This window comes from Pleurodeles waltl, chromosome 4_2, assembly GCF_031143425.1.
Source record: "Pleurodeles waltl isolate 20211129_DDA chromosome 4_2, aPleWal1.hap1.20221129, whole genome shotgun sequence".
Lineage (NCBI taxonomy): Eukaryota > Metazoa > Chordata > Amphibia > Caudata > Salamandridae > Pleurodeles > Pleurodeles waltl.
Window position 1 is genome coordinate 734,715,651 of NC_090443.1, and position 23,627 is coordinate 734,739,277.

General features: G+C 48.6%; 1 protein-coding gene across 1 annotated transcript in view; it reads left to right on the forward strand.

The window, feature by feature from the left end:
* LOC138293939 (bromodomain-containing protein 4-like) overlaps positions 1 to 23,627 on the forward strand; it is a 212,553-nt gene that overhangs the window by 16,884 nt on the left and 172,042 nt on the right. Inside the window, exons 4-5 of the mRNA XM_069233214.1 lie at positions 7,402 to 7,535; positions 18,300 to 18,475. Of these exons, the coding sequence (XP_069089315.1) occupies positions 7,402 to 7,535; positions 18,300 to 18,475 (310 nt within the window). The remainder of the gene's footprint in view (positions 1 to 7,401; positions 7,536 to 18,299; positions 18,476 to 23,627) is intronic.

Sequence of the window (23,627 nt, forward strand, 5' to 3'; positions counted from 1 at the left end):
GACATTCGGGTCACAAAAAGAAGTCGAAATGAACTCAGCCGACGATGCGTGGTCGATCACGAATGGTGTCTACATCTGGAGGTGACGCAAGGTCTCTTCCTGCACTGGGGAGAACCTTGGTTAGACTTGTTTGCCTCCATAGAGAACGTGCAATGTCAGCTGCTTTTTGTCGTGAGTGGAATTCAGGCCTCCTGTACACCTTCCCGCCAATACCACTTCTGCCCACAGTTCTGAAGAAGATCAGGCAAGACAGGGCCCAAGTAATTCTGGTGGCTCCGGACTGGGCACGAAGAGTCTGATATCTTGAGCTTTTGAACATGGCCATAGCTCCTCTTCGGGAGGATCTTCTGTCGCAGCAGCAGGGGAAGGTCCTCCACCCGAACCTGTCAACTCTGCAACTTCTTGCATGGAGATTGAGCGGCGACAGTTAACATCTTTCGACTTGTCACCCGAAGTCTGTGACGTTATCTTGACAGCCAGGCGTCCCTCAACCAAAACTGTATATGCCTGTCATTGGAAGAAATTTGTGGCATGGTGCATTGACAATTCTGTTGATCCTCTATCTGCTCCTCTCTCTCAAGTTCTTCTTTTTATTCTTTCCCTTGCCAGGCAGGGTTCCACCTTGGGCACTCCTAAGTGATATCTTTCTGCCATCTTTACTTTCTTAAGGTTACCTGATCAGCCTTCGTTATTTAAATCTCCCATAGTTGGGAGGTTTCTAAAAGGCCTCACACATCTCTTTCCTCCTATCTCATTCATCATGCCCCAATGAGATCTCAACCTGGTATTAACATACCTTATGTGTATCCTGTTTGAACCGCTTCACAACTGTCCTTAAGGCTCTCAACTATAAAGACTGTCTTTTTAGTTGCCATCACTTCTGCACGCAGAATTAGTGAACTCCATGCTCTGTCGTCTAAGCCACCGTTTCTTGCCATACATCCTGACAAAGTAGTGCTTTGCACAAGGGTTTCTTTTCTACCTAAGGTAGTGACATCCTTCCATGTCGGACAGTCCATCACCTTGCCTACCTTTTAAGCACCCCCACATCCCTCTCATAAGGAGGAGTCTCCACCGTCTGGACCCAAAAAGAGCATTAGCGTTCTATCTTGATCGTACCAAAGACTTACGGGTGGATGATCAACTCTTTGTGGGTTATGTGGGTGCAAAGAAGGGGAAGACAGTGCAGAAGAGGACCATTTCAAGATGTGTACTCGTATGCATCAAAATGTGCTACGCTCTGGCTAAAAAGCAACCTCCTGAAGGTTTGTGAGCTCACTGCACCAGAGCTACTGCTACTATTGTGGCGCTAGCACAGGGCATTCCAGTCCGGGATATTTCTCAGGCAGCAACAGGGGCATCTCTGCTCACATTTAACAAGCACTACTGCCTGGACAGTCAGGTCCGAAGGGACAGCTACTTTGGCCATTCGGTCCTGCAGGACTTTTTGGTATGATCTTAGTTTGTAGGCCCACCACCAGGATGGTATTGCTCGGGTATCTATTCAAAGGTAAGGAATCTGCAACTAGAAGTCTCTATCAGATGTACAAGTTACTTACCTTCGGTAACAAAACATCTGGTACAGACATGTTCTAGTTGCAGATTCCTTACTGTCCCACCCATCCTCCCCGCACTGCGGACTGATTTCTAGGGGCAGGAACTTCTCCTTGAGGGCCCTAGTTTTGGCACACCACTCTGCGTTCTTCGTGGCTCCGCGCTATTGGCGTGGAAAGTGGTGAAAAGAAACTGACGTCAGCGCAACAGGGTGGCCCCTATATACGACTGCGACGTCATCGCGGCGAGCATGACGCCAACGACACCCGCGGAGTCAACCGATGCCACCTGACAGCGTGCATAGGTACTGCTCGAAGAAAAATCTCCAGATCCAGTCTGACACCTGGGGAAATTCAAAGGTAAGGAATCTGCAAGTAGCATATGTCTCTATCAAATATTTGTTACCGAAGGTAAGTAACTTGTACAATACTTTAAGGAAATGTCTCCTGACTTTTTGCCTTTGCTGATGCCAAGTTATGATTTGAAAGTGTGCTGAGGCCTGCTAACCAGGCCACAGCACCAGTGTTCTTTCCCTAAAACTGTACCTTTGTTTCCACAATTGGCACACCCTGGCATCCAGGTAAGTCCCTTGTAACTGGTACCCCTGGTACCAAGGGCCCTGATGCCAGGGAAGGTCTCTAAGGGCTGCAGCATGTCTTATGCCACCCTAGGGACCCCCCACTCAGCACAGACACACTGCTTACCAGCTTGTGTGTGCTGGTGGGGAGAAAATGACTAAGTCGACACGGCACTCCCCTCAGGGTGCCATACCAACCTCACACTGCCCATGGCATAGATAAGTCACCCGTCTAGCAGGCCTAACAGCCCTAAGGCAGGGTGCACTATACCATAGGTGAGGGCATAGGTGCATGAGCACTATGCCCCTACAGTGTCTAAGCAAAGCCTTAGACATTGTAAGTGCAGGGTAGCCATAAGAGTATATGGTCTGGGAGTCTGTCATACACGAACTCCACAGCACCATAGTGGCTACACTGAAAACTGGGAAGTTTGGTATCACTGATGCCAGTGTACATTTTATTGTGAAATACACCGCAGAGGGCATCTTAGAGATGCCCCCTGAAAACATACCCGACTTCCAGTGTGGGCTGACTAGTTTTACTAGCCTGCCACACACCAGACATGTTGCTGGCCACATGGGGAGAGTGCCTTTGTCACTCTGTGGCTAGTAACAAAGCCTGTACTGGGTGGAGGTGCTTCTCACCTCCCCCTGCAGGAACTGTAACACCTGGTGGTGAGCCTCAAAGGCTCACCCCCTTTGTTACAGCGCCACAGGGCATCCCAGCTAGTGGAGATGCCCGCCCCCTCCGGCCACGGCCCCACTTTTGGCGGCAAGGCCGGGGGAGATAATGAGAAAAACAAGGAGGAGTCACTGGCCAGTCAGGACAACCCCTAAGGTGTCCTGAGCTGAGGTGACTGACTTTTAGAAATCCTCCATCTTGCAGATGGAAGATTCCCCCAATAGGATTAGGGATGTGTCCCCCTCCCCTCAGGGAGGAGGCACAAAGAGGGTGTAGCCACCCTCAGGGTTAGTAGCCATTGGCTACTAACCCCCAAGACCTAAACCCCCCCTCTAAATTGAGTATTTAGGGGCCCCCAGAACCTAGGAAACTAGATTCCTGCAACCTAAGACGAAGAAGGACTGCTGACCTGAAGCCCTGCAGAGAAGACGGAGACACCAACTGCTTTGGCCCCAGCCCTACCGGCCTGTCTCCCCACTTCGAGAGAAACTGCAACAGTGACGTGCTCCCCAGGGTCCAGTGACCTCTGAAGCCTCAGAGGACTACCCTGCATCTAAAAGGACCAAGAACTCCCGAGGACAGCGGCCCTGTTCCAAAGAAACTACAACTTGCAACAAAGAAACAACTTTTAAAGGACTCCACGTTTCCCGCCGGAAGCGTGAGACTTTCCACTCTGCACCCGACGCCCCCGGCTCGACCTGTGGAGAAACAGCACTACAGGGAGGACTCCCCAGCGACTGCGACCCTGTGAGTAACCAGAGTTGACCCCCCTGAGCCCCCCCAGCAACACCTGCAGAGGGAATCCAGAGGCTCCCCTGACCGCGACTGCCTGCTTCTAAGAACCCGACGCCTGGTAAAGACACTGCACCCGCAGCCCCTAGGACCTGAAGGATCCGACCTCCAGTGCAGGAGTGACCCCCAGGTGGCCCTCTCCCTTGCCCAGGTGGTGGCTTCCCCGAGGAGCCCTCCCCTTGCCTGCCTGCTTCGCTGAAGAGACCCCTGGGTCTCCCATTGAAATCTATTGCAAACCAGACGCCTGTTTGCACTCTGCACCCGGCCGCCCCCGTGCCGCTGAGTGTGTACTTTTTGTGCTGACTGGTGTCCCCCCACCCCCCAGTGCCCTACAAAACCCCCCTGGTCTGCCCTCCGAAGTCGCGGGTACTTACCTGCTGGCAGACTAGAACCGGGGCACCCCCTTCTCCATTGAAGCCTATGCGTTTTGGGCACCACTTTGACCTCTGCACCTGACCGGCCCTGAGCTGCTGGTGTGGTAACTTTGGGGTTGCCCTGAACCCCCAACAGTGGGCTACTTTGGACCCAATTTTGAACCCTGTAGATGGTTTACTTACCTGCAAAACTAACAAATACTTACCTCCCCCAGGAACTGTTGAAATTTGCACAAAGTGTCTAGTTTTAAAATAGCTTATTGCCATTTTTGCCACAACTGTACATGCTATTTTGCTGATTCAAAGTTCCTATGATACCTGAGTGAAGTACCTTTCATTTGAAGTATTGATTGTAAATCTTGAACCTGTGGTTCTTAAAATAAACTAAGAAAATATATTTTTCTATATAAAAACCTATTGGCCTGGAATTGTCTGAGTGTGTGTTCCTCATTTATTGCCTGTGTGTGTACAACAAATGCTTACCACTACCCTCTGATAAGCCTACTGCTCGACCACACTACCACAAAATAGAGCATTAGAATTATCTCTTTTTGCCACTATCTTACCTCTAAGGGGAACCCTTGGACTCTGTGCATGCTATTTCTTACTTTGAAATAGTACATACAGAGCCAACTTCCTACAAATACTGCCACTCATGGTGACTTATATGGCAGTTACAGAATGGTTGTCTTCTTGGTTCATTCACGTCAAAGGAGCGTTAGCTAAAAGAGGCTGAATGAAAGACTCTTATGGTCTGTTATTTATTGTTTACAAAGCTCCTGCAGCTAGTGCTAAAGCTGTCTCTAGGCAAGACCTAAAAGAGCTTTGAATATTTGAAGAGATGTTCAAGAATGGGCAAGTGGGAAAGGTATTCCAAAGTTATGACCTGTTAACACTGGCAAAGCTCAAATGTGAGGGAGATAATGGGGGTGAGACCAAGAGAACTTGGTAAGATGAACACCTAGTATGGGAGACTAAATAAAAAGAGACCAGAGAGCTTATATATGGAAGGCTTGTGAGTGAACTGATGAAAGCAAAGCATTAAAAGCAGCCTTTGAAACACAGATGGAAGCTTCTCAAGGAGGTAGTGCTATAGGAAAGATGATAAAGATGAATTAATATGCACAGACAGGACGCAACGAAGACTAGGACAGAGTGGTACAACATAAAAGTTAAATTTGTTTAGATAGGGGTTTCCATCTCAGGATAATCATGATTTTGATGAGCGTTTGCTCTTCTTGCTGCCTATTTTTCACACTTGCAATTATTTCTGCTAGTCTCTTTGCAGTGGCCAGCCTTTTTGCACTTCATTACGTTTTGTTCCAGAGTTGCCAGGTGTGACTATAATAGAGGTGTGCTGTACTTTTCAGCTTTATTAAGTTTTCAGGGTGGTAGGAAAATAATGCACCTGGCCGCTTGTAGTTATCTTACAAGCAACGTGTAACGTCATGGTGCTTAATGCGCAAAGCGGCCAAAATTTGCAACAAGGGCCTTAATTTAGAACTTAGTGAGAGGCATCCATGCACTGTTTGTGTGTGGCAGTAATTTGTAAATAATAATAAAAATAATATATTGGCACTTCACAGAGGCGTGCACGAGGCCACATTCCAACAGCCCTTTTCTTTGAATGCATGGAATGCAGGCTCTGTAGGCAGGAATTAGCCATGTCTGTCGGTGTAAGCAACAAAATAAATTATTTCATGGTTGAAGGGTATAGGAACTGATTTTTATCCTTTTCTAATGTTAGACCTGACACCCTTAGGTGGTAGTCCTAAATATTTTGCCTCACCCTTCCTGTTTTGCCAAATTCGGTTTTGTTGCCTTTTGGACTCTGTGCACTTTACCACTGCTTCCTGTGTTCTCTCCCTAAAATATGGTACAATTAACCTGCATCAAATTGGCATATTTAATTTACTTGCACGTCCCTAGTAAATGGTACTCCACGTATCCAAGGCTATTAGTGGGCCTGCACCACTAATTGTGCAACCTATTAAAGTATACTTTTAAAGCATCTCAGGCCTATGGGAGCAGGTCGGAAACTGAGGTTTACATTCAAATTAATTGTAATTTTAAATTGTTTTAATGGTAAAGTGGGACAAAGGGGAGACTAGATGTTGACAGGATGGTTGGGGCAGAGCTGTTCCCTGCTCTGCTTACATCTCAAAGGTCTGCCTCCAGCACCACACACAATGGAACCTGACACTAGTGTTTTGTCATCCCAGACTTCTTGGAGCCTTGACAGGTGAAGAGAAGAACCTTCCAGAACCAGATGTGGGGGTAGTATAGGCAGTCCCCCTCATTTCAAAAGCTGGCACCAGGTATAAATATTGGACGTCTTGAGCCACTCATCTCATCATTCCTGAACCTCTGGAAGACTCAGAAGGAGGACAGCCCTGCTACTAGAAGGGCTCCCTGCTGCCTGAGGAAGGAAACCTGGACCTTACCCTAGAACCCAGGCCCAGCAGAGTAACTCCAAGGGCTAGCTGGCTTGCCCACTGTGTGACCTGCAGGGACATAAGCTCCAGAGACCTGTCCTGCATCTGCCGAGGTGACTAGAGCTACAACTGGACCTGCCTGAGCCATGCTGGCTTCTGTTAGAATGAGTTCCTGATCCCCAAGTGAGGTCCCTGCCAGTCCTAGGGTGCTTGGCTGGCATCAGAGTGCACTCCTGTAAACAGTGGTCAAATATTGAGATTAGGGCCCTTCTTCGACAAGGAACATTCATGCTGAGATTCTACTACCTGCCATGACTGTCAAAACGAAGCTCCGGTGAATATGACTCTTCGTGCTACAGCTGCTGCCAACTAGCAGCACGAAATCTGCACTTCACGCTACAGCAACAACAACCTGCAGTGCCACCAACGTGAAGCTCCAGCAGCAAATGTCCACACAGCCCGACCGGATCTTTGTGCTACGATAACTGTCCATGAGGCCAGGCCTGATCTTTGCACTACAGCGACGACCATTGCAACACTCTCCCTGTTCCTCGCAACCTCCTCCACATTGATGCATGGCTCTGGTATCAAACACCTAATCCTTCATTAATGACGTCACAGTGAAATAATACCAGAATAGATTTTGTTTAATCTACTTGCTTTTATGTTTCTGCAAAAGATTGTTTATTTCTTCTTGGACTTCTGTGTTTATACGTATAATTGTCTATAATTGATGATGATCTTATTGTAGTGAATGTTGATCCGTACTTGTAACGTGAAAGCTATAACATTGACTCAAAATTCAATCAAAAAATGTTATTAAGAAAAAAAAAAAACACCGAAACCGCTACAGTAGTGTGCGCTGTTGTGGTTTACACAACAAGTAAATAAAGCAGAAAAATGCCAGGCGCTTCATTACACGTGTAGAAATTCCCTTTAAAATGATTGGCCACGTCTTAATAACTAAAATCATTCTCTTTATTGCAGAGTCAAATACAAGCTATTCAGTTGATGTTGAGAAACGTACGCTTTGCCCACATCAAGAAGGACCCTCTATAATGGAAATCGATGGTGGAGATAAAAATACATTTTATCCTGAAACTCCAGTTACTCCTAAAAAGGTAGAGTTATAAGTAGTAAGATATTTTTGCTGGTTTCTGACCTTCTTACCCTAAAATACTGCTTACGTTGTTCGCGTAGATGCAACATTCCTGCTATGGAAAAGCAGATCTTATGTAAAAGATAACCGCTTTTTAAAGAATTGTTGTAGTGTTGTTATTCTGAGGCACGTGCCGCCTGCCTCGTGCCTTAGAATTCTGTATAGGTTTGGAGAGTGGACTTTCCGAGTTGGATAATTGATAACTGGCCTGCTGGGAAGAGTCCGCTCAGTGCGTTGCTGCTTGAGTAAACCTTTTACTTAACCATGTTCCTGTGTACTTGAGTGAAGCATCATTTAACAACATTTCTGGCGACGAGCTGGTCAGTGCGTAGACGATTGGAAAGCAGTTTCAGTGCGGTAAAAGAGAATAAAAAAAAACCCTAGTAAGCTGTCCTTCATTTCTAACACACACTGGCTCTCCAGCAATACCCTGGGAGGATTGAACATTGTTTGCTAATTACCTATAAACATTACATGGAGAAGCGTTTTGTCCAATAAGAAAAAAAGCATTGTTATTAAGTGTATTAGGTAATGAAGGCCAACAAGAGTTTAGGCATTTGCCACATGCAGTAGATGACAATGGCCAGTCTATACCAGATGTGTTTAAAGAGGCAAAACGCAGGTTAGAAATTTGATATGCTACGTAAGAAAATATAGTTTGGACGAGGTATAAATTTTACTCTCAACATCAAGAAGCAGAGAAGAGTATACACTAATTTGTAGCCAGATTATGTGAATTTTCAGCCAAGTGTTTATGTGGGTCAATGAAGGATGAGCATATTAGGGATCAACTAATAATATAGTGTAACAGTAAAACAAATCAAGAGAGTCTTTGGGCAGTTTAGAACCCTACATTGAGTGTGTAGGAAAGTAGCCTCTTTCGAGCATGGTTACCCCCACTGTTGGCCTGTTTGTGAGTATGTGTCAGTGTGTTTTTACTGTCTCACTGGGATCCTGCTAGCCAGGACCAAAGTGCTCATAGATAAAAACCTATATGTCATTGTGTTTTGCCTGTCTCACCGGGATCCTGCTAGCCAGGACCCCAGTACTCAGTTTGTGGCTGTGTAGTGCCTAACTGTGTCACTGAGGCTCTGCTAATCAGAACCTCAGTGCTTATGCTCTCTCAGCCTTTAAACTTTGTCAAAGTGGGCCAGTGACTTAATTTACCAATTTCAATTGGCACACTGGACCCCCCTTATAAGTCCCTAGTATATGGTACCTAAGTACCCAGGGCTTTGGGGTTCCAGGAGATCAATATGGGCGGCAGCATTTATTTTGCCGCCCATAGGGAGCTCAGACAAACCCTTACACAGGACTGCCACTGCAGCCTGCGTGAAATAGTGCACATGCTATTTCACAGCCACTTTAACTGCACTTAAGTAACTTATACGTCATCTATATATTTAACCTTCACTTGCTGAAGGTTAGGTGCAAAGTTTCTAAGTGTGAGGGCACACTTGCACTAGCAAAGGTGCCTTCACATAGTTCAGGGCCATTTTCCCGGACTTTGTGAGTGCGAGGACACCATTACACGCATGCACTACATACAGGTCAATACCTATATGTAGCTTCACAATGGTAACTCCGAATATGGCCATGTAACATGTCTAAGATCATGGAATTGTCCCCCCATTCCAAATCTGGTATTTGGGAGTAAATTCCATGCATCCTGGGGGCTCCACCATAGACCCCCCAGTACTGCCAAGCCAGCTCTCTGAGGCTTGCACTGCAGCTGCTGCCACCTCACAGACAGGGTTCTGCCCTCCTAGGGTCTGGGCAGCCCAGTCGCAGGAAAGCAAAACAAAGCATTTCCTCTGAGAGCAGGGTGTTACACCTTCTCCCTTTGGAAATAGGTGTTACAGGCTGGGGAGGGGTAGCCTCCCCAGCCTCCTGAAATGCTTTGAAGGGCACAGATGACCCTCCTTGCATAAACCAGTCAACACCGGTTCAGGGACCCCTTCTCCCCTGCTCTGGTCGGAAACTGGACAAAGGAAAGGGTAGTGACCACTCCCCTGTCCATCACCACCCCAGGGGTGGTGCCCAGAGCTCCTCCAGTGTGTCCCAGACTTCAGCCATCTTGCTTTGCAAGGTGTGGGGCACTCTGGAGGGTTCGGAGTGGCCAGTGCCAGCAGGTGACGTCAGAGACCCCCCTGATAGGCCCATACCTGATAAGGTAGCCAATCCCCTTCTCAGGGCTATTTAGGGTCCCTCCTGTGGGTTCTTTTCAGATTCTGCTTGCAAGTTTCCTTCAGGAATCCTCTGCAACAACTTCAGACTCTTCTGACCTCAGATCAACCGCAGCCTGCTCTAAGAAACGCTGTAACTGCAACAAAGTGTCTACAAGACACACTTTTCTTCAGCAACTTCAGCTCCAAGTCAGCAACTGCAACAGTTTCCATGGTGTGCACGCTCTAGAGACTCTGTCTTCATCCTGCACCAGAAGGACTGAAGAAATCTCCCGTGGAGTGACGAGTCACTCCCTTGCTCCAAGCAGGCACCTTCCAAGGCGACGACCAGTACCCTGGGACTCCTCTCACGGCGACGAGTGTGCTCCTAACGACACAGAGGGTGGACATCAACGACACAGACTGTCCTGAGGTCCTGCTGACGCAATTTGGAGGAGGTAAGCCTCTGCCTTCCCTGAGAACGAAGGTACCCCTGTGTATTGTGTCTTCTTTCGCTCCTGAGGCCTCTGTGCACTCTTTGCAAAATTCCTTCGTGCACAGCATGGCCCAGGTCCCCAGCACTCCACCCTGCGACGCTCACCTCGCTCAGTTGTTCTCCGGTGGCGTGGGACCTTTTTTTGTTGTGCTGCATCAACTGCGGTTTACACCTCCTTTGAACCCTGATCCTGCGGCTTCTGGGGGTGCTGCCTGGCATCCTAAGGGCTCTCTAAAGTGCTGAGAGCCTCTCTCTTCCTCCTCACACAGAGTTGAGGCCCCCTTTTTTTGTCGTAGCCAAGGCTTGTTGGCGACTTCCAACACAGATTCTCGTCTGCAACAATCTTCACGCTGTGGGACATCTTTTGCATCACGCAGGAACCCGCTGGCATCTTCCTAGGGTGCATTTCTGCAGTCTTCCACTAACTGGGGACTCTTCTTTTGCACCCTCTTCTGGGTTAGCAGGGGCTCCTGTCCGTCCTGGAGCTTCTTTCGACTTCTGGACTTGGCCCCCTTCCTTTGCAGGTCTTCAGGTCCAATAATCCAGCAGTTGTTCTTTGCAGACTTGGTTGGCTGCTGCAAAATCCGCAAAACAAGGTGTAGTGTGTCCTAAGGCAACTTGCAGTACTTTACTCCTACTTTTGTGGGCTTTGTGGTGGGGTAATTTACTTACCTTTACTGTATTCTTACTCTCCCTGGGATTCTGCACACACTACACTTGTCTAGAGGGGAATTCATCATTCACATTCCACTTTTTTAGTATATGGTTTGTGTTGCCCTTAGACCTATTTTTTCCCATTGCATTCTATAGGATTTCCTACTGTTTGCATTGTTCTATGACAATTTACTGGTCTAATTTTGGGGTCTAGTGTATATATTGTGTATAATACTTACCTCCAAAAGGAGTATTATCTCTAAGATACTTTTGGTACTGGAAGATAGCTACAAGATAGCAGCCCACTGCCTTTGAGGGACCAACTATACCATACAGTCCCTCTCAAGGGCAGCAAACCCCTTGCTAATGTCATCCCCCTACTTGTAAGGGGGGACTATCTTATGCAGGTTTCTGGAATCTTGCTCTCTAACAGGATTGCTAGCAGAAACACTGCTGCTGCCACCATGGAGGACTAACCCCAATCTCTGTCTTTCCCTCTCTACATCCAGGGATTCCCTGTCTAAGGCCAGCTGCTGCTGTTTAAGCTTCAGCCTGGCCTCTTCCAACCTCAGCTTTCTGAGTTCCCTTTGCATTAAGTTATCCTCAGGGTGGGAGGCTTGGGAATGTTTAGATACAGAGGAGATTTGAGAATTGGCAGAGAGAGACCTGTCCCTAACTGTCTGGACCCTAGTAACCTGGCCATTAGGAGTGAAAGATGCCCTGGTAATGTGTGACCCTCTTCCACTACCAGTGTCACTAGGTGGCCTGCTAGATGGCAGGTCTTTGTAAGAACCCTCCCCAATCTCTTCAGAGAACTCCTCTGAGTCTGACTGGGCACCCTCCCCTCCTACCTCCTGTCCCTTGGATGGACCAGACTGGTTCTGGTCATTCTCTAGGAGAAGGTTGAAGAGAAAGTCTTTGGTAGGATTCTTACCAATGCTTAAACCTCTTTCCATGCAGAGATCCCTCAAACTTTTAAAGTTTAAACTCTCATAGGTTGCTTGAACAATTTTGGGAGTGAGATATGCCGCAGACATGATGGAAAAGGTTTAAGACCGAGAGAGAAAAAAGTTTTAGAACCTTTGAAAGCACAGAGAAAAAACCCTTTTTCAAACTTTTTGTAAAACTGTTAAAAGTTTTCAGAAACTTTGTAGAAAGATTTAGAGCAGAACAGTAAACGGTTTTGGTTCAATGTGTATATATTGAAATATTTGGTATATGTTTTCCTCATGAACAGTACCAATGACAAAGTAGTAAAGCAGTTACAAGTACTTATCCCACCGCTGCACCACCAATGTAGGAGTCTGGCCTGGCTTATAGTGGGTACCTAGTGGTACTTACACCTTGTGCCAGGTCCAGTTATCCCTTACTAGTAGAATAGAGGTGTTCTAGCAGCTTAGGCTGATAGAGGTAGCTATAGCAGAGCAGTTTAGGCTGAACTAGGAGACACGCAAAGCTCCTACCATACCACTTATATCATATAGCACTATATCGTAAGAAAACACAATACTCAGAGTTATTAAAAATAAAGGTACTTTATTTTAGTGACAATATGCCAAAAGTATCTCAGAGGATATACTCCCTTAGGAGGTAAGTAATATACACAAATTATATGTACACAAACCAAAATCAGGTAAGTAACAGTTAGAAAAGTAGTGCAAACAATGTAGAACACAATAGAATGCAATAGGGAGAAATAGGCCTAGGGGCAACACAAACCATATACTCCAAAAGTGGAATGCGAACCACAAATGGACCCCAGGCCTAGTGTAGTGTGTAGAGGGTCGCTGGGAGTGTAAGAAAACACTAAGGGTGTCCAAGATACCCCACCCCAAGACCCTGAAAAGTAGGAGTAAAGTTACTCTACTACCCCAGAAAGACAGTAAAGTCAAGATAGGGGTTTCTGCAAGGACAACAACTGACTGCCAAGCACTGAAGACGGATTCCTGGACCTGAGGACCTGCAAAGGAAGGGGACCAAGTCCAAGAGTCACGCAAGTGTCCGGGGGTGCAGGAGCCCACTAAACCCCGGAGGAAGGTGCAAAAGGGCTGCCTCCAGGTGGAAGAAGCCGAAGATTCTGCAACAACGGAAGGTGCCAGGAACTTCTCCTTTGGTCAGAAGATGTCCCACAGCGTGCTGGAGGATGCAGAGTTGTTTCCACGCAGAAAGACTGCAAACAAGCCTTGCTAGCTGCAAGAGTCGCGGTTGAAGAAAATGGCTGCTGCCCGGGCCAAGGAAGGACCAGCAGTTCGCCCCTTGGAGGAGAAGGAGGAGACCGAGGGGGCACTCAGCAGCACAGAGAGCCCACGCAGAAGCAGGCAGCACTCGCAGAAGCACTTTAACAGGCGTTCAAGAAATCTGAGCACAGCTGTAGTCTCAACACAACAAAAGATGGTCCCACGAATCCGGTGGCCAACTCAGCGGGTTGAGCAATGCAGGATGGAGTGCTGAGACCTGGGCTGCGCTGTGCACGAAGGATTCCTTGCAAACGTGCACAGAAGCCCTAGCAGCTACAGATCACACAGTACACAAGATTACTGTCTGGCGTGGGGAGGCAGGGACTTACCTCCACCAAATTTGGACAGAAGGACCACTGGACTGTCGGGGTCACTTGGATCCAGCTCCTGTGTTCCAGGGGCCATGCTTGTCAGGATGAGAAGGGTCCCAGATTACCGGTGACGCTGAAGTTTGGTGCCTGCTGGAGCAGATGGAAGATTCAGTCAACCCACTGGAGATTTCTTCGTGACTTCCAGTGCAGGATGAAGGCAGGCAGCCCCCAAAGCATGCACCACCAGGAAACAGTTGAGAAAGCCGGCAGGATTAGGCGCTACCATGTCGCTGGTAGTTTTCTTGCTACTTTGTTGCAGTTTTGCAGGCGTCCTGGAGCAGTCAGCGGTCGATCCTTGGCAGAAGTCGAAGAGAGAGGTGCAGAGGAACTCTGGTGAATTCTTGCAAGTCGTTATCTGTGGAAAAGCCCACAGGAGAGACCCCAAATAGCCATCAGAAGAGGATTGGCCACCTAGTCAGGTAAGCACCTATCAGGAGGGGTCTCTGACGTCACCTGCTGGCACTGGCCACTCAGAGGCCTCCAGAGTGCCCTCACATCTCTGGATTCAAGATGGCAGAGGTCTGGGACACACTGGAGAAGCTTTGGGCACCACCCCTGGGGTGGAGATGGACAGGGGAGTGGTCACTCCCCTTTCCTTTGTCCAGTTTCGCGCCAGAGCTGGGACTGGGGGTGCCCTGAACCGGTGTAGACTAGCTTATCCAAGGAGGGCACCATCTGTGCCCTTCAAAGCATTTCCAGAGGCTGGGGTAGGCTACTCCTCCCAGCCCTTAACAGCTATTTCCAAAGGGAGAGGGTGTAACACCCTCTCTCAGAGGAATTTCTTTGTTCTGCCTTCCTTGGACTGGGCTGCCTAGACCCCAGGAGGGCAGAAGCCTGTCTGTGGGTTGGCAGCAGCGGTAGCTGCAGTGAAAACCCCAGAGAACTAGTTTGGCAGTACCCGGGGTCCATGCTGGAGCCCCGGGGATGCATGGGATTGGCACCCCAATACCAGATGGGCATGGGGGGACAATTCCATGATCTTAGAGATGTTACATGGCCATATTTGGAGTTACCATTGTGAAGCTACATAAAGGTATTGACCTATATGTAGTGCATGCGTGTAATGGTGTTCCCGCACTCTCAAAGTCTGGGGAAATGGCCCTGAACTATGTGGAGACAACGTTGCTAGTGCAAGGGTGCCCTCACACTTAGTAACTTTGCACCTAACCTTCAGCAAGTGAAGGCTTGACATATAGGTGACTTATAAGTTACTTAAGTGCAATGGAAAATGGCTGTGAAACAACATGTGCGTTATTTCACTCAGGCTGCAGTGGCAGTCCTGTGTAAGATTTGTCTGAGCTCCCTATGGGTGGCAAAAGAAATGCTGCAGCCCATGGGGATCTCCTGGAACCCCAATACCCTGGGTACCTAGGTACCATATACTAGGGAATTTATAAGAGTGTTCCAGTGTGTCAATTTGAGTTGGCGAAATCGGTCACTAGCCTATAGTGACAATTTTAAAGGCAGAGAGAGCATAAGCACTGAGGTTCTGATTAGCAGAGCCTCAGTGACACAGTTAGGCACTACACAGGGAACACATTCAGGCCACAAACTATGACCACTGGGGTCCTGGCTAGCAGGGTCCCAATGAGACAGATGAAACACACTGACAAATAGGGTTTTCACTGTGAGCACTGGGGTCCTGGCTAACAGGATCCCAGTGAGACAGTAAGAACACACTGACATATACTCACAAACAGGCTAAACGTGGGGGTAACAATGCTAGAAAGAGGATTCCTTCTCACTCTAGGGACTTATGGGCGGGGGTCCAGTGTGCCAATCAGAATTTGAATATGGAGTCACTAAACTATAGGTACAAATGTGGTACAGATAGAGAGCATAATCCCTAGAGTTCTGGTTAGCAGAACTCCTGTGACACAGTCAAGCATACTGTTTCAAACTATGAGCACTGGGGTCCTGGCTAGCAGGATCCCAGTGAGACAGTAAAAACACACTGACAAGCAGGCCCAAAATGGGGGTAACCATGATCTAAAGAGGCTACTTTCTCACAGTTCCCTAAGGTTCCTTGCGGCTTGGCAGTTGACTTTGAGTTGCTCCTTATCTCAGTCGAGAGGAAGGTCTCGACAACGGTTGCAGAGCCCCCCTTCTTTGTTATCCCACTCCAAGTCCTCAAGACAGTCAGGTAGGTCGAGGCAAAAGAAGTCGTCCAAAAAGAACAAGTGTTCTTTGATTTCTCAATTTCAGTTGGCGGACAAGACGAGGTAAAAGGAGCATCATCGCTCTGGGCCTCTGTCCTCAGAACCTGCATCTGGGTCAGCTCTGCACCTCCTCGAGTTTCCAGAGCCGGAGTGACCCCTGCCCAACTTAGGGAGTTTGTGGCCATGTGCCTCATCTTTGGGCAGTCTGACCGTGCTTGAGTGCCTTTGGGCCCCTGGGGTTGGATGTGGCCCTCCTCAGGTTCCATGACTTCGGCCTCGGCTCCAGGGGGTACCTCTGGATCTGTTCCTGGATCCAAACCGGCATCAGTTGTACCACCTCGACCTTCCCCGACATCAGTAGAGATGTTGACGCTCCTGACGCCGCCCGCGCCCTGGGTAGCATCAAACCCATCATCATTGCCGACCCCAGCACACAGCCGGACTGGTGTCGCACAGCTCCCCATGTCAGATCCTAAACCTTATTTTTATAGATTGAAGTATGGTGAGGAATGGGAGTGGTGGCTGGACCCTTTAAAATACCAGCTACAAAACCCTTTAGACTGGCGTACGGACCTGGGTAAAATCAGTGGCCTGGGTACTTGCTCTGACACTGGCTTGCTTTCTCCCCCTACTGAGACTACGGAGGAGAGAGTGTCCTCTTCCATGGTGGTTCAAAGATTGGCTGAGTTCCTGGACCTCCAGTTGACTTTGGTGGCAGTCAGGACTAACCTCCTGTAAGAGATCCTTCAGCCTGGGGCTTTATCCTCTGAACCGTTATTGCCCTTCAGTGAAGCCATTGCCAATGTCCTGCTGTTGTCAAAAATGTTAATTTATCATGATCTTGGATACAGAAATCTTGATTTTAAATATTCGGGATAAACTGACGCCCTCAAAATATAGTAAATTGTTTTGCGAAATTAGTATGTCTCATAGTGGCTCATTGAGCTCTCAATAGGATATAGGGTAGTCCAAACCAAATACACCATCAGTGATCCAAGTGGGGCTCAAATATGTACTAATGTATCGCTGCAGAGAAGAAAGCATATGAAGGAAGAGGGTGCCTGCAAACATTTTCAAAGATTGGGAACACTAGATGGAGCAATATGGTTTGGAAAGAAGAGTACTGGAGGAGGGTGGTTCTGTGCAAAAGCCTTCTTTAGTTGTCTAATTTTATTGCTCAAAACTGAAACATACACAACTCCCATAGCATTGTTTATCACAAAGATATATTACTTTGTAATGCTGGAGATCACAAATTACACTTGCCTGATGTGGTTTATTCAGACTGCTGAATGTTACCTGCTATCTAAATGTAACAAATGCAATAAAACATACTAAAAAAGGCTTCTTTAAGACTGCATCATTGATTTACAAAGGCATTTACTTTAAACCTAACATATCCCTACGGGGTTTATCCCCCTTAAAATGAATGTTGAGGGTACGTCATAAGTAATTTAATTCATGAGAAACCGCAGGTGGCCCTCTATGAAAGATTCTCTGTTGACCAGCCAACAATATACACTTTCATTAATGGGAAAATTCCTCATCCAATCAATAACGTTTTTGTCTTGGTGCAATAAATTACTCTCTGCACAGAGTTTGGTCTTGAGGTTGTGGCTGTGGCTGTTGATGGGAATCATCAAGGTCGCTCTCACCGACTTCATATATCAAAATCTGCATATTCTCATCCCATGGAATGACTGCTAAATGCATAAGTAGCCCACATTGTCAAAACCTTCTGGTAGACCTATAGTTGAATTGGTAAGTTTTCCTCACTCTTGAGTTGTACAGTCATTGGGTTCAGAACATTAATCATGTTCAGAACATTCATGAGGTACAAGGTGCTACACTTTCTCGTAATAGACCATGGTGTTGGGTAGGCAGTCCTTTAATACTAGCTCATTTGATTCAGAATGCCACAGCCTACTAAGACTATTAGAAATTGCCTTTGTGCCTTCCTGAGAAAAACAGAAGAAATTAGTTATTAATGAGGAAAACATTTGTTTTTTTTCTAAGTGCAGCAAATCTCTCTGCTTTTACTTCAGAAGATAGTAAAATGTTCTGTCAAGGAGTAGATAACGTCTTGATTACGTTTCAAACCGTGTCATACTTTAGGATTCTGCTGAGCATCTAAAAACTATCATTAACTTGGTTATACCAAAAGTGAGGTCTGCCCTCAAAGTAGTCGGTTTACCAGTTAATCCATGACCAACTTGAACTAAGTATTGTCCATACTATCAAGTCAGAAGTTACAAACGTGAAGGCTAGCAAATTAGCAGGGTCGGACAGTATTCCTGTGGCGATAATTGTACTCTACTCAATGCAGTGAAGAACACATATATCTGCTGTTTGTTCAGATAGGTGTTCTTTTCAAATACTTGTCTCATGGTACATTGCAAGTGTGAACCCTATACGTAAAGAGCGAGATCAAAAGGCGTGTTCATCACACTAATGAATCCCTATACTTAAAGATATCTTTAAAAGTTCACCAACCTGTTGGTTTGAGTTGTTGGATTAAAGAAGGAATTAGGTCTGCGGTCTTTGCAAAGTGTTACAAAGCAGAGGTTTTGTCATTTGTAAATGTGTGTTATAACATGAATTGACTTGTTCAGTACTGTAGATTAAATGATAATGTGTTCTTTAGGATATAAAAGTCAAGAGTGCATTGTCGTGGACAAGTCTCTGTAAAGCGGTTCCTGCCATGCCTGCAATAATTAAATCATCTAGTGACAGTTTCCAGCAATTCAGAAAAGCAGCACTGGAAAAAGAAGAACGAGAGAAAGCACTGCGGGCTAAAGAGGTGAAGAGGCAACAGACAGGGTAAGCCAGCAGAACAGAAGACCTTCCCGTGGGACAAAACCAAGTATTGTCAACTGTTTTGAAAGTTGTAGGTACTACAGCATAACTATATTACTGCTACTTTTTAAACTTTAATTTCTTCATTTATGTTTTTACACAACTTTATGAACATACAACAAAAGACCACGAGTGTTACATGCCCGATACATCATGACATTAGAATTAAGATGACAACTCGGCCCTATTCTATGAGACCCCTCTAGGGCCCTAACCATCTCATTTTCTGTCCATCACAGACTACTGTGACTTTAATATTACATTCTTCCTATGGTTCTACCTGCAAAGACCTCGTGTCTCTGAGCAACCTAATAACCCTGTGTAGGAAAGTACCCTCTTTCTTGGCATGTTTACCCCCTTTTTTTTGTCTGATTTCAGTGTGTTTGACAGAGGAGTGACCCTAGATAGCCCTGTGAGGGGGATTGGCTACCTACCCAGATATGCACCTATCAGGAGGGGTCTCTGACATCACCTGCTGGCACTGGCCAGTCAGAGGTCTCCAGAGGGTCCCCACACCTTGGAATCCAAGATGGCTAATGCCAGGGACACTCTGTAGGAGCTCTGGGCACCACCTCTGGGGTGGTGATGGACAGGAGAGTGGTCACGCCCCTTTCCTTTGTCCAGTTTCATGCCAGAGCAGGGACTGGGGGTCCCTGAATCGGTGTAGACTGGATTATGCACAGAGGGCACCGTTTGTGCCCTTCAAAGCATTTCCAGAGGCTCTGGGTGGATACCCCTCCCATGCCTGTAACACCTATTTCCAATGGGAGAGGGTGGAACACCCCTCTCCTAAAGGAAATGCATTGCTCTGCCTTCCTGGGATTAAGCTGCTCAATCCCCCGGAGGGCAGAACCCTGTCTGTGAGGTGACACCCGCTGGGGCTGCACTGGAAACCTCAGAGAGCTGGTTTGGCAGTAATGGGGGTCCATAGTGGAGCCCACAGGGTGCATGTGATTGGCACCCCAATACCAGATTTCGATTGGTGGGTTAATTCCATGATCTTAGACACCTCACATGGCTATATTCGGAGTTACCATTGTGAAGCTACATATATGTATTGACATATATGTAGTGCACGTTTATAATGGTGTCCCCCACGAAGTACAGGGAATTGGCCCTGGTCAACATGGGTGCACCTTTGCTAGTCCAAGGGTGCCCTCACACACAGTAACTTGCACCTAGCCTTCAGTAAATGAAGGTTAGACAATAGGGTGGTCATTACAACCCTGGCGGTCGGTGTTAAAGCAGTGGTAAGACCGCCAACAGGCCGGCGGAAAAAATGGAATTACGACCGTGGCGGAAACCGCCAACAAAGACAGCCACTTTAACACTCCGACCGCCACGGCGGTACAAACAAATAGCTTTGCGGTCACCGCCAACAGACAGACGGAAGACAATGTACCGCCCACAGTATCACAGCCTACCAATCCGCCACCTTTTCCGGGGCAGATTGACCGTGAACAAAAACACGGCTGAAACAGGACTTCGAAGGGAAAACGCTCACCTCTACTCACCCCACAAGGAATCCAGACGCCATGGAACCCGAACTCCACATCCTGCCAGCCCTTATCTTCTTGCTCCTCTACCAGGAGCTCGAACACTGGCGGCGAAGACCACGGTGAGTACTGCACCTACGACACAAGGGAGGGGGGACGGAAAAAACAGTGACACACACACGCAACACCCCCACCCATGACAACACACACACTAATACAGCATGATACATACCAGCTGCGCGCCACTGGTCCCGGAGATGTTGTGGCAGAGGTGCTAGGTTGGGACCTGGAGAGTCGGGCCCTAGGAGACGGACGGGGTGGGGGAGGTGAGGGAAAGAGGTCAAGGTTGGCCAGGAAATGTTTCTTGGGAACACTGGGACGGGTAGCTGGAGGGGGTTTGGGAGTGGAGGAAGAGGTTGTGGTTGTAGGAGGTGTTCGTTTGGTGACTTTGGGTGTACGTGCATGCGCTGGAGGCTGTCGTGAGGTGGATGGTTGTTGGGTGGGTGCGGGCCTGCGTTTGTGTATCTTGGGAGGGGGCCTCACAGACACACTGGGAGAGGACACAGGGGACATGTGAATGGTAGTGGGGGTGGTGACTGCACGTGAGCGGGGTCTGGTGGTGTGTCTGCTGGTGATGGAAGTAGTGGCTGTAGATGCAGTGCAGTTGTGTGCATGCTGGTCTGAAGCTGTGCTTGGGATAGGCTGAGGTAGAGGGGATTGGGCCTGGGTGGAGGAAGATGGAGGGGGAGGCTAGACACAGGGACAATGGCTGCCATCAGTGCTGAGGCCAGAGTCTGAAAAACTCGCTGAAGGGCTGCCTGACCAGAATGAATGCCCTCCAGGAATGCATTTGTTTGTTGCAACTGCCTTTCTACACCCTGGATGGCATTCAAAATGGTAGACTGCCCAACAGTGAGGGACCTGAGGAGGTCAATGGCCTCCTCACTGAGGGATGCAGGGGTGACTGGGGCAGGGCCTGAGGTGCCTGGGGTGAAGGTGATGCCCACCCTCCTGGGTGAGCTGGCATGGGGCAAAGGCTGAGGGGCTGCTGGGAGGGCGGTGCTGGTAGGGGGGGGTGACGGCTGTACCTGCAGATGCGGGGGGCACAGATGTTGCTGCCACCACAAGGGAGCTCCCATCAGAGGACGAGTCCGTGTCACTGGTGTCCGCTCCTGTCCCCGCCGTGGAGCTCCCCTCACCCTCCGTCCCACTGGTAAACTCGGAGTCCGTAGTCTCGCCCTCCAGGGCCATGTGGGATGCAGCTCCCTCCTGCTCCGGTCCCACTGCTCCTCCGTCTGATGATGCTAATGCACACAAGAACAGGGAGACCACAAAAAGGGGGGTGACGACAGAAGACAGACATGTTGAGTGCATGCATTACCGTTGGCGGACACGACAGACACAGAAGCCCCCTGCACTACGCCACGCACTTGGGCTCCACTGTTCAATCCTTGGGACAAGGCCTACAAGGCTATGGCCGACATCTGCACACATGGATGACACAGGAGCCTGACTATGTAAACTTGGCACTGTACACAGGTGGGGTGGGGTGCCACAGGGTCTGCCAGAACAAGGGGACCTAACTAGCACACTCGCCCTGGCCTAGGGAAACCCACAGCCCACCTCCCCCACCCAAACACCTCCACTGCACGCAAAATCAGCAGAATGAGAGTGTACTCACCCCCTTGTGGCTGCTGTGATGCCCTCAAGCGCCCATCCAACTCCGGGTACGCCACCGCCAGGTTCCTGAACATCAGGGGGGTCATGGTGCGACAGGCACCCCTCCCACGTTGGGAGGCCATCCCCAGCAAGGCCTCCGCCATCTTCTTGCTCCAGAGGCGAATGTCCTCCCATCTCTTACGGCAGTGGGTGCTCCGTCTGTGGTGGACCCCCAAGATCCGGACTTCCTTGGCGATGGCACACCAAATATCCTTTTTCTGGTGGGCGCTGACCTACATGAATTGTACAGGGGGAAAAGAAAAGTTGTTACCAACTGCACCGTCACAGTCATTGGCCCATCCCTACCCTTGCCATGTGGCACATGCACTCACCGCCGTTTCATGCACGCCTCATTCCCTCCCCCCCCCCATCTTTCATCCACCCCACTCCACACAGGCATAGCCCATACAGCATGCTCCCAGTGTACTTACCTGTTTGTCTGGAGGACCGTAGAGTAGCGTGTACTGGGGGAGGACCCCATCCACGAGTTTCTCCAGCTTCTTCGATGTGAAGGCAGGGGCCCTTTCCCCAGACGCACGAGCCACTGTCTCTTCCAGACCGAGGTCACAGCAGCACTTGCAGTGTAGGTCCTCTCCTGTCGAAGATCAGGTATCGAGTGATTGAACAGATAGAAAATGGCGTTCACGTCCACGGCAGTGCGTACCGTCACCGCCGACTTACATCATCATTGGCTCCTGGGACCCTTAGGGTCCAATGTTAACCAATGCAGAATTGCTCCGCGGTCTTCGACCACCTACTGCGACGGTATACAACGCCAGCGCAGTTACATCACACCCCACTGTCCCACTTTACAGGTCAGGCAGCCGCCATTTCAGGGGCCCACATGCCTTCATTTTTAACTGCGTCACACATACCTAGGCCTTGCCTCAACACTCATACAGGCCAAATTTCTGATTATGATTTGTGTTCTGTGTAAGCTGTGGGTAAGTACCTCTGAGTTGGTTGACTCTGTGCTCATAGGCACCGTCCGCTGGGACATGTGAGGAGATGGCGGCATCCTCCGGTGTACTAACCGCTGGTGGACCTGTCGACAATGGAGGAAAGACATGTGATCATCACCTACAGGCTTGATCGTGCCACAATCCTGGAACTGTGTGCCCAGTTGGAGCCAGACCTGATGTCAGCTATCTGCCATCCCACAGGAATCCCCCCTCAAGTGCAGGTGCTGTCAGTACTCCATTTCCTTGCAAGTGGGTCATTTCATACAGTGGCCATAGCATCAGGGATGTCCCAGCCTATGTTTTCCAACGTGTTGTCTGCCCTGCTGAAACACATGCAGAGCTACATTGTTTTCCCTCAGGTGGAGGATTTGCCTACAGTGAAAGGTGACTTCTATGCCCTGGGACATATCCCCAACATCATAGGTGCCATTGATGGGACACATGTGGCTTTGGTACCCCCCGCAGGAGTGAACAGGTGTACAGAAACCAAAAGAGTCATCATTCCATGAATGTGAATATGATATGTTTGGCAGACCAGTACATCTCCCATGTGAATGCCAAATTCCCTGGCTCAGTGCATTACGCTTACATCCTGTGGAATAGCAGCATCCCTTATGTGATGGGTCAACTCCAGAGGCATCGTGTGTGGCAATTAGGTGAGCACCTGGAAGCAAGTCAGTGGGAATGTTTGTCTGGGTCTGGGGATATCCCTAAAGGTTAGTGTGTGTCTAACAGTTGTCCCTCGCCATTTGCAGGTGACTCTGGTTACCCCAACCTGTCATGGCTACTGACCCCAGTGAGGAATCCCAGGACAAGGGCAGAGGAATGCTACAATGAGGCCCACGGGCGAACTCGGCAAATAATAGAGCGGACCTTCGGCCTCCTGAAGGCCAGGTTCAGGTGCCTCCATATGACAGGTGGATCCCTATTATACTCACC